Source organism: Populus nigra, chromosome 8 (genome assembly GCF_951802175.1).
Source record: "Populus nigra chromosome 8, ddPopNigr1.1, whole genome shotgun sequence".
Taxonomy (NCBI): Eukaryota; Viridiplantae; Streptophyta; class Magnoliopsida; order Malpighiales; family Salicaceae; genus Populus; species Populus nigra.
In genome coordinates, this window is record NC_084859.1 from 16,306,686 (window position 1) to 16,319,217 (window position 12,532).

General features: G+C 36.0%; 2 protein-coding genes and 1 long non-coding RNA gene across 3 annotated transcripts; 1 reads left to right on the forward strand and 2 right to left on the reverse strand.

Moving 5' to 3' along the window:
• Window positions 1-2,432: 2,432 nt before the first annotated feature.
• On the reverse strand, window positions 2,433-3,841 carry LOC133700526 (uncharacterized). The gene has a single exon (XM_062124089.1). The coding sequence runs from the start codon at window positions 3,715-3,717 to the stop codon at window positions 2,668-2,670; it is 1,050 nt and encodes a 349-aa protein (XP_061980073.1). The 5' UTR covers window positions 3,718-3,841; the 3' UTR covers window positions 2,433-2,667.
• Window positions 3,842-5,777: 1,936 nt separating this feature from the next.
• Window positions 5,778-9,467, reverse strand: LOC133700866 (uncharacterized). Its single transcript, XM_062124569.1, has 7 exons — window positions 9,152-9,467; window positions 8,506-8,652; window positions 8,278-8,376; window positions 7,346-7,537; window positions 7,037-7,156; window positions 6,540-6,611; window positions 5,778-6,180 (listed from the first exon to the last, which is right to left on the reverse strand). The coding sequence occupies exons 1-7, from the start codon at window positions 9,434-9,436 to the stop codon at window positions 5,956-5,958; spliced, it is 1,140 nt and encodes a 379-aa protein (XP_061980553.1). The 5' UTR covers window positions 9,437-9,467; the 3' UTR covers window positions 5,778-5,955.
• A 1,776-nt stretch (window positions 9,468-11,243) lies between these two features.
• LOC133700531 (uncharacterized) lies at window positions 11,244-12,532 on the forward strand. The gene is made up of 2 exons (XR_009843427.1): window positions 11,244-11,818; window positions 12,280-12,532. It is a non-coding gene; the product is annotated as an uncharacterized LOC133700531 (long non-coding RNA).

A 12,532-nucleotide genomic window follows, 5' to 3' on the forward strand; every position in this document is an offset into this window, starting at 1 on the left:
GTGGGTGTGATGATGCGTGTTTGGAAATTTCAATTTTTATTTTTATTTTTTTTTTTTAAATAAATTTATTTTTTATATTTTTAAATTGTTTTGATTTCTGGAATTAAAAATAATTTTTTAAAAATAAAAAATATATATATTATTTTGATATATTTTTAAGCAAAAAAACATTTTAAATCATAATTGATATTATATTTTCAAATATATTTTTTATGAGTTTTTTGGGTCAAAATAAATGATCTATTGTCTTTATAAAAATTTTTGAATAATTTTGGAGAAAGGAAAATTCGAGTAATGAAATAATTTCAAAATTATTAGTTAAGGGTTCAAGAATTTTAGGGAAACTTGAATCGCCTAAGATAAAAAGTAAATTTTTAGGTAGGTTGGAAAAGAAATAAAATGCATCTGCCCAATATTTCGAAAAATTAGGAATTGTTTTTGGATTTTTAAAATATAATTTGGAGAATAAAAAAACATTAGATTAGAGAATTTGAAAAAAAAAATTAAAAGCATTTTTTATTTGACAAGTTTTAAAGTGAATTATCATAATGTTAATTCAATAACAAACTCGATGTAAACAATTCAATGCACAAAATATATAATAATTACTAGTGGTAAATATAACATTTGTTTTTGTATTTTAAAAATATTAAAAAAAATAAAAAATATTTTTATATTTGCTTCAAATTAATTTATTTTTTTATATTTTTATATCATTTTGATTTTTTCATGTAAAAAAATTAAAAATATAAAATATTATTTTAATATATTTTTAAATAAAAGATACTTTAAAAAAATTATTACCACAATACCGAATAAAATGACACTATCTACTAACTCTCGATGCATCAACAAACTTAAATGGCTAAAATTAGAGATCGTGTTTGGCTGATACAAGTTTTAACAAGTGTGCCCATAAAAATCTAAATCTCCCGTTTGGAAATTGCATAATTAGGAAGCTAATTCCATAATTATTTTTCATGTGGTAGTTGTTTTTGTTCCACTGGCGTGGCATTTGCTTGGGTTCTTGCCTATCTCTTGCAGCATTTTTGTTGCAATGAGAAATGACTTCTAGCTTTAACGATGATGATAATTTATATGCAATGAGGATAATGGATCATTATATAATTATTTAGTGTTAAAATTTAATATGCTAATAAATAAAATTATTTAGTATTTGGATAATGGATAATTATATATACATATCAATTTTATATTTTTTAAATCTCAAAAAATAAATGGTTGATTATAAAATATCTAATATCTGCAAAATAATTCCTTGTAATGAGGTTTAGAGACTCTAAGATAATAAAATTAGTATCTTTTAAGTAAGAGATTGTTATAAATAAAATAATAAACTTAAAATTTCAAGAACAAAGGTGTTTTGTTTTTGTCTTAGTATAATAAATGCTATTACATTTAAAATTATAAATATTTAAAGAATATAGTTTTGAACTCTTTACTGAGATGATTTAAATTGTATTTATAACTAATGAACCTTGTCATTTAACTAAAGTTGAAGTGTTGAAGAGTCATTTTTTTTTATAGTATTAATAAAGGAATAATATCTTTTACATAAAATTAAATGAGAAATAAATATCTATTATAAAATATTAATGACAACAAAAATATGGTAGGTTTTTAAAATACTTTCATACACCTAGAGGTGTAAGTAGATGAATACCTTCAACATTAACATTTTATGTTAAAAGTCATAAAAATAATTAAATGAAACCTTATAGTCCAACATTAGATCTATAATGATCATCATATCCATTTTTGCTTGGACTTATAACATAATTGAATCCAAGAACATTGAGTTTAGTAGCTTGTCAAATCTCATGTCTGCTTGAGCTAAGCATGTTGCTGAAATCAAGAATATCATATCTAGCAACTCCCTAAGCTCATGTCCGTTAGTGCTCAATGCGAAGTTGATTTTAAAGTCATTGGGTGTGGCAACTTGTTAAATCCTAATTAGTTGCATAATTGAATACAAGGACATTAAGTTTAGTTGTTCATCAGACTCATGTTCGATTAAACTCAAGGATTTAATAACTTGCTAGACTCACTTCTGCTTAGGCTTAATAGATAGCTAAATCAAGAATATTGAATTTAATAACTCTCTAGACCCATGACTACTTAAGCTCACTGCATAACACCAGGCTGACTGCATAACTAAACCTAAAAATACTGAATCTTGCAACCCGTGCTCATTGCATTAACTTAACCTAAAAACATTAGTTTAGATAACTCTCTAAACCCATGACTGCTTAGGTCGGAAAAACATTAGTTCTAACAACTATTTAAATTTACATCCACTTTGGGCTCTGCTCATGAGAATGTTAGGCTTGAAACAAGCTAGATCTTTAAATACAAGGATGTGGAGTATGAACGTGAAATCCATCCATCTGTTATTGGGTTATCACAATGCCTTCTCAAAAAAACTTTGGCTCAAAATTAATTTTTAAAAATCCACTTGTCCATCACATTCAAACATCAATTAAAGTTGGGATTTGGTAAACACAAGCGACTAATCGACAATCCCATCTCCTATCAAAATTCTAAACAAAATTAAGGGGAAAAACCCAACTCACTACATTTTACGGAAAGAAGAGAACAACTAAAAGCATAAATTATTATTTTCCAATAAAAAAAAAATTGTTTTTCTCACTCACTCCAGTACTTGTCATCACCATCCTTACCATCCTCCGCCTCGTCATCAGACCCTTGAATCAAACTCATTTTGAACTTCCTCACATCATCGACAGCAGCCCCTCTAAATAGCCCCACATCAACTGTTCCAGACACCATATGATATCCACGTGCCTTAAGATCAATGGGTCCATCATGTGGCATAGCAAAACCACCCAAATACGCCCCGCCTTTCAAAACTCCCTTCTCGGACACCCTCATCATCTCTCTAACCTTCTTGTGCCCAGGGTCCCACAAATACCCCATGCTAGCACTCAAATCCAACGGTCCCATTTGCACACAATCAACCCCATCCACGGCTGAGATTTCCTCTGCCTTTTTCACACCTTCCTCGCTCTCTACCTGACACATGATCAATAGCTCCTCCGCGTAATTACTCAAATACCCTTCATCGATTCCGTAATCAGATGCCCTCGCTACCGTATGAGCCGATCCGCGAATACCCTCGGGTGGAAATCTGCAATACGACACCGCTTTCTTAGCCATTTTAGGGCTTTCAATCATCGGAAACATAATCCCTTGCGGGCCTAGATCGAGGGCTTTTTTGGCCCAAGTTGGAGAACTCTCCGGCAACCGTAGGATCGCCGGGGTTCGAGTCGCTGCGAGAGCTCGGAGGCAGTGGAGAGCGTCGGTGATGCCACCAGGACCGTGTTCCATGTCCACGACGGCGAAGTCATAACCGGCGAGGCCAGCGATCTCGGCAATGGTTGGGGAGAAGCTGAGGAGGAATATTCCATAGAGAGTTTCGCCGTTTTGGAGGCGTGATTTTAGGGAATCAGGCGCGGAGGAGGCAGAGGCGCCATTGACGATGGAGGGATTGGAAGAGGAGGAGGATTTAGCTTTGATTGAGAGTTTAGGGGGATGTAGGGTTTTGAAATTGAGGGAGTATTTGATTAAATTAGAGGGGGGAATTAGGGATTTTGTTGTGGGTTTTTGGTTATTTAAAAATGCGAGGGAAGAGGTGGCAGAGGTGGCGGAGGTGGCGAGGTGGGTGAGGGTTGGCATGGCGGTGGTGATTTTGAAGTTAGCGAAATTATATAGGATTGAACTTTGAAGTCTGGATTGTGACTGTAGTGAGTGTGATATTTATGGGGTTTTGTTTGTTGGTGGAATTACGGGAGGGGAGAGAGAAGATTAGACTAATTTTCATGTTATTTGCTTTTTTTATTGACTAATAGATTAATTTACCGTACGCAATTGAGTTATTTTTTTAAAATAAAAACAAATATATATATATATATATATATATATATATAAAAGAATGATTGATATAAAAAAAAGAATGAGTTTATGACACATTAAAAATAATAAAGATATCTTTATTTAGAATTTCTATCTTGTAATTATATTTCTTGATTTTTTTAAAGAAGATCTCATTAATATGGTTACAGGAGAATTTCAATTTATGAAAACAGCAAATCATTATCAAACTAGGGCACCTGCAAATCCAAATGAAACTCGGACACTGCAAAGAAAAAGTATAAACAAGGCTTCCAGTGTCTTCTCCAAGATTATTGAATCCCTAGTGGAAGTAGAGAGAGGGAGAGAGTATTTGGTGTGAATTGTGATTATTATCAAGAAGTTTCATTGAGAGAGAGGTGAATTAAATAATGTCTTTTGTTCCTCGTATTGAATTAGAAATTCAAGAAGATGAGAGCATCTTGCCAGTTAACCAAATACCCCCATGGCCTTCAGCTTTCTTGATCAAATTCTGTGTTAATCATTCGATCAATGTGTTGTATCCGACAAGAAAACTCCAGCGTTTTGCAGGTGTAGAAACACGGATATGCAAACTCCTTGAACCAGTTAAAATAGGGCAAATATCTACCACGTTGTACTGCCCACAGCACCAGTTTCTCTCCCATGACAAGGCAGAACGCTTCTTTAATCAAGCTCTCGAAGTCTTTTGCGTGCCTGTGGATCAAGGGATTGAGGATGTTACTAACAGATTCTCCTCCGAGATCGTGTTGATGGCTTTTGATGCTTGTTTTAATCGTCGGAGCATAGTGCCTGTTGTTGTTGAAATTAAAGTTGATCTGTGGCTACAATACAATCCAGGAATAGTAAAGCATTTTATAGCAGGCTATGTGGGTAGACTCATGGAGAGAGGAGCTAGAGTTGATTTTTCATCCGGGCAGCTGATGAAGGGAATCAAGCTGGAAAGCAGTTCAATGGAACAGTGCAGCATTTGTTTGGAAAGCTTGGGAGGTGAAGAACCGGCACTTGAGCAGCCATGTTCGCACATCTATCATCCAGGTTGCGCTCGCAGGTGGTTCAACGACAGCTCATCTTGTCCTTTGTGCCGCTTTGGCATTGATTGATACCAATTAAGCAACAAATTTTGTGGTGGAAGAGTAGTAGCCTTTTAACAGGCGATTGTTTTTCCTCTTCATGTTAAAGTCTGTTCTCACGTTAGAGGTAGTTTTTGTATAACTATGGTTGTTCATGTCGAGTATCCGTGGAACTTGTCCAAGAACTTGTAATTTTGAAAGATAGATAAATTTCATATAAAAAACCAATGCTAAAAAATGAAATTAAAAAAAAAAAAAAAACTTTAAAAGAAAACAAGTATGCTCGAGTGAATCTTGTAAACTAGTTAAATTTTTAAACCATCATACAATGCAAGAGTTTATTTCACGTAATGGTGCAGAAAAGTTGTTTCATTACATGATCTACTCCTTCGAAAGTAATTTCTCCAATCTTCTAATGCAAGAGTTTATTTCTCGAGATAGTGCAGAAAAGTTGTTTATTTACTTACGTGCTCGACTACTTAACATGGAAAAGATTTTCTTAGGTAGCCTTGTTTAACTAAAGATTGCTTTATGTTATGTTTGGAGTAGCTGTGGCATTTAATTAAAATACTTCAGCTAAAACAATTCAACAGAAGAAATCCTAAAACCTTCATGTTCAAATTCGCACCTGGAGGAATTGTATTATGATTCAGGAAAAAGAAACCCCCGTTGATCGTGTGGCTTCCTTGTTGCAATATTTTGGACGGTGGAACATTCACACACAGACAGCAGCAAATTGTGTGCTATTGGAAACAAATAGAGAAGAGTTGAGAATAGAGTAGCAAAACTTGTGAAATAAATAGTGCTAATAAAATAACATGGGTTCCTATATTGGTGAAAGCCAACTAAAATCAGAGACAAGATTTCAAATATGAAGACAATTAATGAGTTTATATCTTTCCTAGAATTAAGTGATGTCTCTAATTTTTTTATAAAACCACTCTTCTGTGTTTTAAAGTTTCAATGCAGCTCCTGCCATGGCCAGAGCCCCCTCAAAGCTTTGATTCCCACCAATGAACCCACTCATGTGGACAAAAACACCACCAGGGATTTGAGACTCCCTCGAGAGGTCATCATCCCTCAGACCTCGCCACTGGGCTGGGAGAGCCTTCCGGCTCTCAAAACTGTCAGGTGATTTCGCAACTGCCTGCACTCGCCACTGTTTGCTCCTGTCATCCTGCAAAATATTAAATTATCGCAAGTATTCTGAAATTTCACAGGCATAAACTTAACAGCTAGACCTGGACAACCTCTATTTTTTCCTTTATTTTTACTTTGTTATGTGTGTCAGGGTTGGGGATTGGCGATTTCTATAGTAGCTTCTCACCCTAAGGTCGAGGAACCAAACACATCTGAGAGTTTCATTAACCTCAATCTACACATGCTAAAACACCAACAAGAGAAGACCACCCTTGAAATTTCCTCTGCGTGTCATATATTCTAACGATAGGGACTGCAAAGAATGGTTCTTCATTTTAAACAGAAGATAATAATCTGAAAATGAAACCAACAAAGCTATGCATAAGCATAAAGTACCTGATAGAGAACATATTTAACCAAAGGATCAATCTTCAGTTCACCCTCGAGCTCAAACAAGTGAAGTTTCCACTGTAAGATACAAAATGCAATCAGAATTCTCTGGAAATTAGAGTTTATAGCTGCATCTTTTTTTCATCCATGGTGTAGAAGATATGGCCAGACAAAAATAAGTTCCTAATGCAAGAGGATAGTACCATCACATGAGAGAATTGTGCCAACTTAAGGACTACATATAGCAGCCAATTATTTCTATTGCATAAATGCAAACTGCTTTTCTCTTCTTCTTCTTTCATTTTTCGAGGTTTGAGGGTTGAAAATGCAGTTTTCAAGCAATTATCAAAGCACTACCAATCCCATCATGATACACAAAGGCAATAGTGAAACCAGTATCATTTGTAACATATACACAGCAGTGAAGCACATAAAGACAAAAGGTATCACTAGAATAACAGAAGTCAACATAAGTGCAAGAGCATGTGCACATATTAACTTACAGGGCAAAATGTTTTCAAGACCATAATTTCACCACTAGGATCAACATCAAATCTAGTTGCAAGACATTCCATTACAATTGATCGAGCTGGTAACCAAGATTTTGCATGAAAGCGAACATTCTGTAAATAAGATATGGTCAGTGACTATAAGGTTATGAATACCAGGAAATGCATGTCAGAACCCTTTATTCTCACAACATAGACAGCTAATGGAGGAAAAAGGAAATGAATGATAGCAAAAAAAAAAAAAAAAAGGCTATTGAAGAGTTTGTTGAAAAACCTAACTCTTGAAACAAAGTAAAAACTCACATCTAAAAACTCACTGCCAGCGAGAGCCATTGCTCGTTCAAATGCCTCATTCTCCTTCTTAGATGATTGATCAGGATCTGTCCAATCCAAATTGAATTTCCCAACTCTTGAAGACAAATGTGTGTTATTCACATATTTTGGAGGCTGGTCTGTATCATATTGATTGATTCCATTGTCAATGGCATCGATTGCCTGCAGCAAATAAAACAAGGATTTCTTGAATGATAACAAAAAAAAAGAGAAAAACAGTTAACAACTGCCAAACAAGATGAGCAACAGAAACAAGCATCCAGATTGAATCGAAACTTTCAGGTTATGAAGACATCAGGAAACATGACAGGTTGGTCCTGTGGTAATTCAATGCAATTGAATGAAACCAGGAATGGTGTGGAAAACCAATAAAGCTCTGGTAATCACACTATTTAAAAGATTACAGTCATAACAAATAACAATCATAAAACTGTGGACAAAGAAAATGAGGACTGTTGAGTTCACACAATATCAATGTTAGAATGGGACCAGCCCAACCCAACTTTCCACATAGCACCACCCATACATTGCATGGAGTGTTTCAATTGATACTGAACCTTCATGCAGAATTCTTTTATCCAGAAGACATGATTATACTTCCTAAGTTCATGAGTGGTTCATCTTATAATTGTTTGCAAACCTAAACATCCACACATAGATGCTCATGCCCAAAGTTATCTAAAATACCATTGAAAAATGCAGCATCATCTTTTGAAAACTTTGACGTGATCAAAATAAGAAGTATAGTATAGGACACTGATATAACCCATGGTTTTTTGGCAAAGAGCATGAGTAGAATCTTTGATGCACAAAGCAAGATCTCAAGAACAGTTCTGAACACCATCCATTATATTAATAAGGATTGTAACCTAAATTTCTCAAACATATGAAGAAGTTAGCACCTCCATAAAGCTCTTGTAAACAGCCAAGAACAAGCGGTGCACATCTGGATGACCTTCATCCACTTGAAGCTCCTTGGCTATAATCTCCTTTCCAAAGTGCTAAAGAAAGAAAGTAAAAATCAGATTGATAATCAAGAAAATAGTTAAACTGCCATAGTTTAATTGTACACAGAACTTCTATTAAATTCCACACTACATGCATTCAATTGCAATTAAACAAATGAATACCTTATACACAAGTCCAGCACTGCTAAGCTTGGTAGAGAACCCATGTCCAAAAACCTCCCCAAAACCCTTTTGATGGTGATCATACCGATCACGACTTGGATCATACACGCCTCCAACATCAAGCACGGCATCAAGACCCTCCAACACCTGAAACAACCCCAAATCAATTCACACGCGGCCTACATAAATACACAACCAAACTACAAGCTCAAGCTCTGTTATTAGCTGACAATAAATCTACATGCAAAGAGTAACTAGAAAACTTAAAATCCCGCAACCCCCATATGCAAACTCCCATTCTCATAAAACAATGCTCACCTTCCAGCACATCATTCTGCATTTTTTTAGCACGACTAGCAAATTGAAATGAGAAAAAAATATAAGTAAATTCCAAAATCCTCCAAAACACTAACAAAACCACGCCTTTAAATTCTCATATTTACCTACTTTACACCGCCCAAGGTTTCAATTACTTCAGTATCTATTATTTCTAGGCAACAAAACAGAAATTGGGTTTGCAGTACTGACAAATCCAAGCCGTCAAATTTTTAAACCTTCCCTACTCTAAACCCCCAAATTTTGAGTCTTTACAGGGTGTAGAGCACCAAACCATCGGAAAAAATATATGGGTTTGCTTTATTATTACCTGCGGGTCGCGGCTTCGTACAATTTCAGCATTGGAATACTTGCTAGTGAGGCGAATCATGAAGCAGCCAAGAGCCTCGTCACAGTGAAAGCTGCCATTGTGTGTGCCCACGTGCTTTAAGGGCACGTTAACAGGAGATCCAGTGGAGTAAGTAGGAGAAGAAACTGAAGGACGCGTGGCTGCCATGAGAGGGAGTGTAATGAGAGAAGGAATTAGGGTTTTAGAGAGGTTGGAGTTGGAGAAAAGCTTCCAGTTGAGATTAAACCCTCTTGTTAGTGCCAACATGTCCCTCTCAAGATTTTCTAAGGTCAAGTGCTCAATAGTCAATAGCCTTTTGTTATAAGAGGTAAAATCACGAAATGCACCTCTACTTTCATTTTTTTTGTCACATTGACCCTTCCATTGTGAGCATTCTCACTTTTTACTCCAAGCCAGTCATACTGTTTCTCCAAGCCAGTCACCATTACTACAAACTCGGGCTTTTCTACAACTATATATTGTTGCTTACAGTGATAAACCTATAATATTGATTAAACTGACATGCATGGAAGATTTGTATGAGAAGGGCGGCGCCATGTTTAGGGCATGAAGGGATAGATGGAAGGGCTTGGGTAACATAATCACATGGTGGAAGGACCAGTCTTCCTAGGCTAGTAAGAATAGAGCGCCTTCAGTTCCACTCGGGCCCTGCTTTTTTGAACCTTCAAGTGCATGCATGGTACCTGCACATAACAAGCAAGAGCAGGATCGAGGGAATGACAAAGACCGACATTAACGTCACTTTGCTTCCCAGCGAAGATATTGAAAGGATTTTGTAGAGCTTAATTACACTATCGTTCTCCCAGGGAAAGGAAAAACCATTTTTTCCCAGTACTTGCCGCCACTTTACCCGATAAGCAAGAAGCATGGCATCGACCTGATTCTGCTATTGATCCTGTCCTCTGTTTCTTTAGCTGCGAACAAGTCTTCGTTCACAAGCAATTCTCCGATCCGCTGTTGTTAACTTTTGAAGGAGGAAGTGACAGAGAGTGTATTGAAGGAAAAAAAAGCCTTGCTCTCTGTTTCTTTCTTTCTTTTTTTCAAAGGATAGCGTCAAGCTCATCCTAAAAGGGAGTTTTTTAGTTCCAAATTCCAAATTTCCAATTGTTGGTTTACAAGTATAATTTTATTAGAGTTTTGATATAGTCGAAATAAAACGCTAGAATCTCGCTGTATTGATATAGTCGAAATAAAATGCAAATAAAAGACTGGAATCTCGCTGTATATCTTCCTTACAAAATCAATGTATTGGATTAATTTACATGGTTATCGAAACTGAACGGAACTCAAATTCCTTATTATATTTGGATTTATTTTTCTATTTAGATTAGAATTTTTAATTTAATTAAGATTTTACTAATTAGAATATTTTTCTTATATTTAAACAAGCTTACCCTAAATTTTCATCCTTAAAAACTTCTCTCTCTTTCTATCTCACAATTTTGTAACCCTTTTCTCTGAGCAGCAACTGCCTTCCAAGATAGACATCAAGATGACAGGAGTGGCGAAGGATTCTATTACGAAAGATATGGTGATGCAGATTCTCTTAAAATTACCCGTCAAATCTATGTTGAGATTCAGGTGTGCGTCAAAATTATGGAACTCCCTCGTTACTAGCCCTGGCTTCATGAAGAACCATCTGGACAAAGCCAAACAACTGCTTCTCCTTCGAACCGAAAATCCTGTAGTATCTTACTCTTTGCATCTTGATAATGATCGTGTAGATATGCGCTCACGTTTGGAGTTTCCTATTCCGAATGAAGCTGGTCTTTTTTTTTTTTTTTTGGTTGTTGTAATGGAGTTGCATGCCTTTCGAGTCAATATCTCCAAATCGATAGCAGCAGAAGACTTGTCTTGTGGAACCCATCAATTAGAAAAACTTAGGATCTTCCAGCTCCGAGTTCATGGGCTGCTATTGACAAGACTTTATTGGGCCTTGGCTATGATCCACAAAGTGACGACTATAAGGTTGCCAGGGTTGTGAGGCTAAAAAGCCCAGAATATGAGGACGAGCGTCCATTTGCTTTTCAATTTTACTCGCTCAATTCAGGATCTTGGAATGAAAACGCTGATGTCAGCAGTAGTCTTGCGAATGAAGATACTTTGCGCAGCATCACCCTCCATGGCTTCGGCAATCCGGCCATTGTAAATGGGGTCATTCACTGGCTTCTACATCCTAGAGAAAATAACGGTATGCTGGCACTATCCTTTGATTTAAGCAATAATTCATTCGGAGAGTTAATGCTGCCTGAATGTTTCGATCCGACGGAACGGATAGCAGCGATATTGTCCATTTCAGTGTTCAAGGACTCTCTTTCTTTCAATGTCCTTAAGGATTATGGCGGAAATTATGTTAGTGAGGTATGGGTGATGAGCCAATATGGTGCGAGGGAATCATGGGACAAACAATACCAGATTGAAATGCTCGATATAGCAAGGCCGGTGGTTTTTAGGAGTAATGGAGAGATATTAATGGCAGGATATGCAAATTCTCGGTTAGTTTCATGTGATCCTCAGACACAGGAAATTCATGATACGGGGCTGGAGGTGTTACTTGATGACTACGCTGATTATTTTGTTGAGAGTCTCGCTTTACTTGATAGATCAAACTAGACTCGGTAGCAAAAGGTACAGGTCATGTCTTAATCTCCTTAACTGCTCTTTGGGATTGATATGAATTGGGATGTTTTCTCTTTAAATTTTCTTCGTTCTTGAATTACTCGCGTGTTCATCTTGTATTCATCCTTGTGCATGTGACCGGTTACCATTCATAAACTTAGCCTTTTTTTAGTTTAACTTTGTTTTAATCTGCAATGCATTCATGATCTCCTGTCAATCGATCGGTAAGCATTTCAAACTTTTTACTAGTTCCCTCTCCCTGTTTTGTGCCGAGAGTGTTGATTATTTATGCTCTACTAGTCTGTTTTGTGATATTCGCTTCATTCACTAGATTTTGGTTAAAGACACTATATTCTGCAAAAAGATTGTTACAATAGGTGAAATTAATATACATCCAAGCATGCTCTCGAGACCATGTAATGGGAAAGGCCCTCTTGTGGATTGATCGGTTTTTTCTTGCTTCTATGCAGGCTGCTGGACCTGCAACAACTAGTGGAGCTTAGTAAAAGAACAAAAGAGGCACTTGAGAGGTTGAATTTGAAAAGGAAAACAGTATTCTATAAAAGACATCAGTTTTATATGTTAATGTTTCTTAACATTTACTTGTTCTTGGAGGTTTCTGGGCATGAACATATGAAACTATTCTATAATTTTGGCAAATTCTGAAGATTTATAGTTTGTTGTGAGGTGGCTTTACTTATATCTACAAAAGCTTCAAGATAA

Excerpts from the sequence above, each read along its gene's own strand:
- LOC133700526 (XM_062124089.1), bottom strand. The coding sequence starts at position 3,717 with ATGCCAACCCTCACCCACCTCGCCACCTCCGCCACCTCTGCCACCTCT.
- LOC133700866 (XM_062124569.1), bottom strand. The coding sequence starts at position 9,436 with ATGTTGGCACTAACAAGAGGGTTTAATCTCAACTGGAAGCTTTTCTCC. Across the intron at positions 8,653-9,151 it reads TACGAAGCCGCGACCCGCAG|GTGTTGGAGGGTCTTGATGC; the intron begins GTAATAATAAAG and ends GGGTTGTTTCAG. Across the intron at positions 7,157-7,345 it reads CTGGCAGTGAGTTTTTAGAT|AATGTTCGCTTTCATGCAAA; the intron begins GTGAGTTTTTAC and ends TCTTATTTACAG.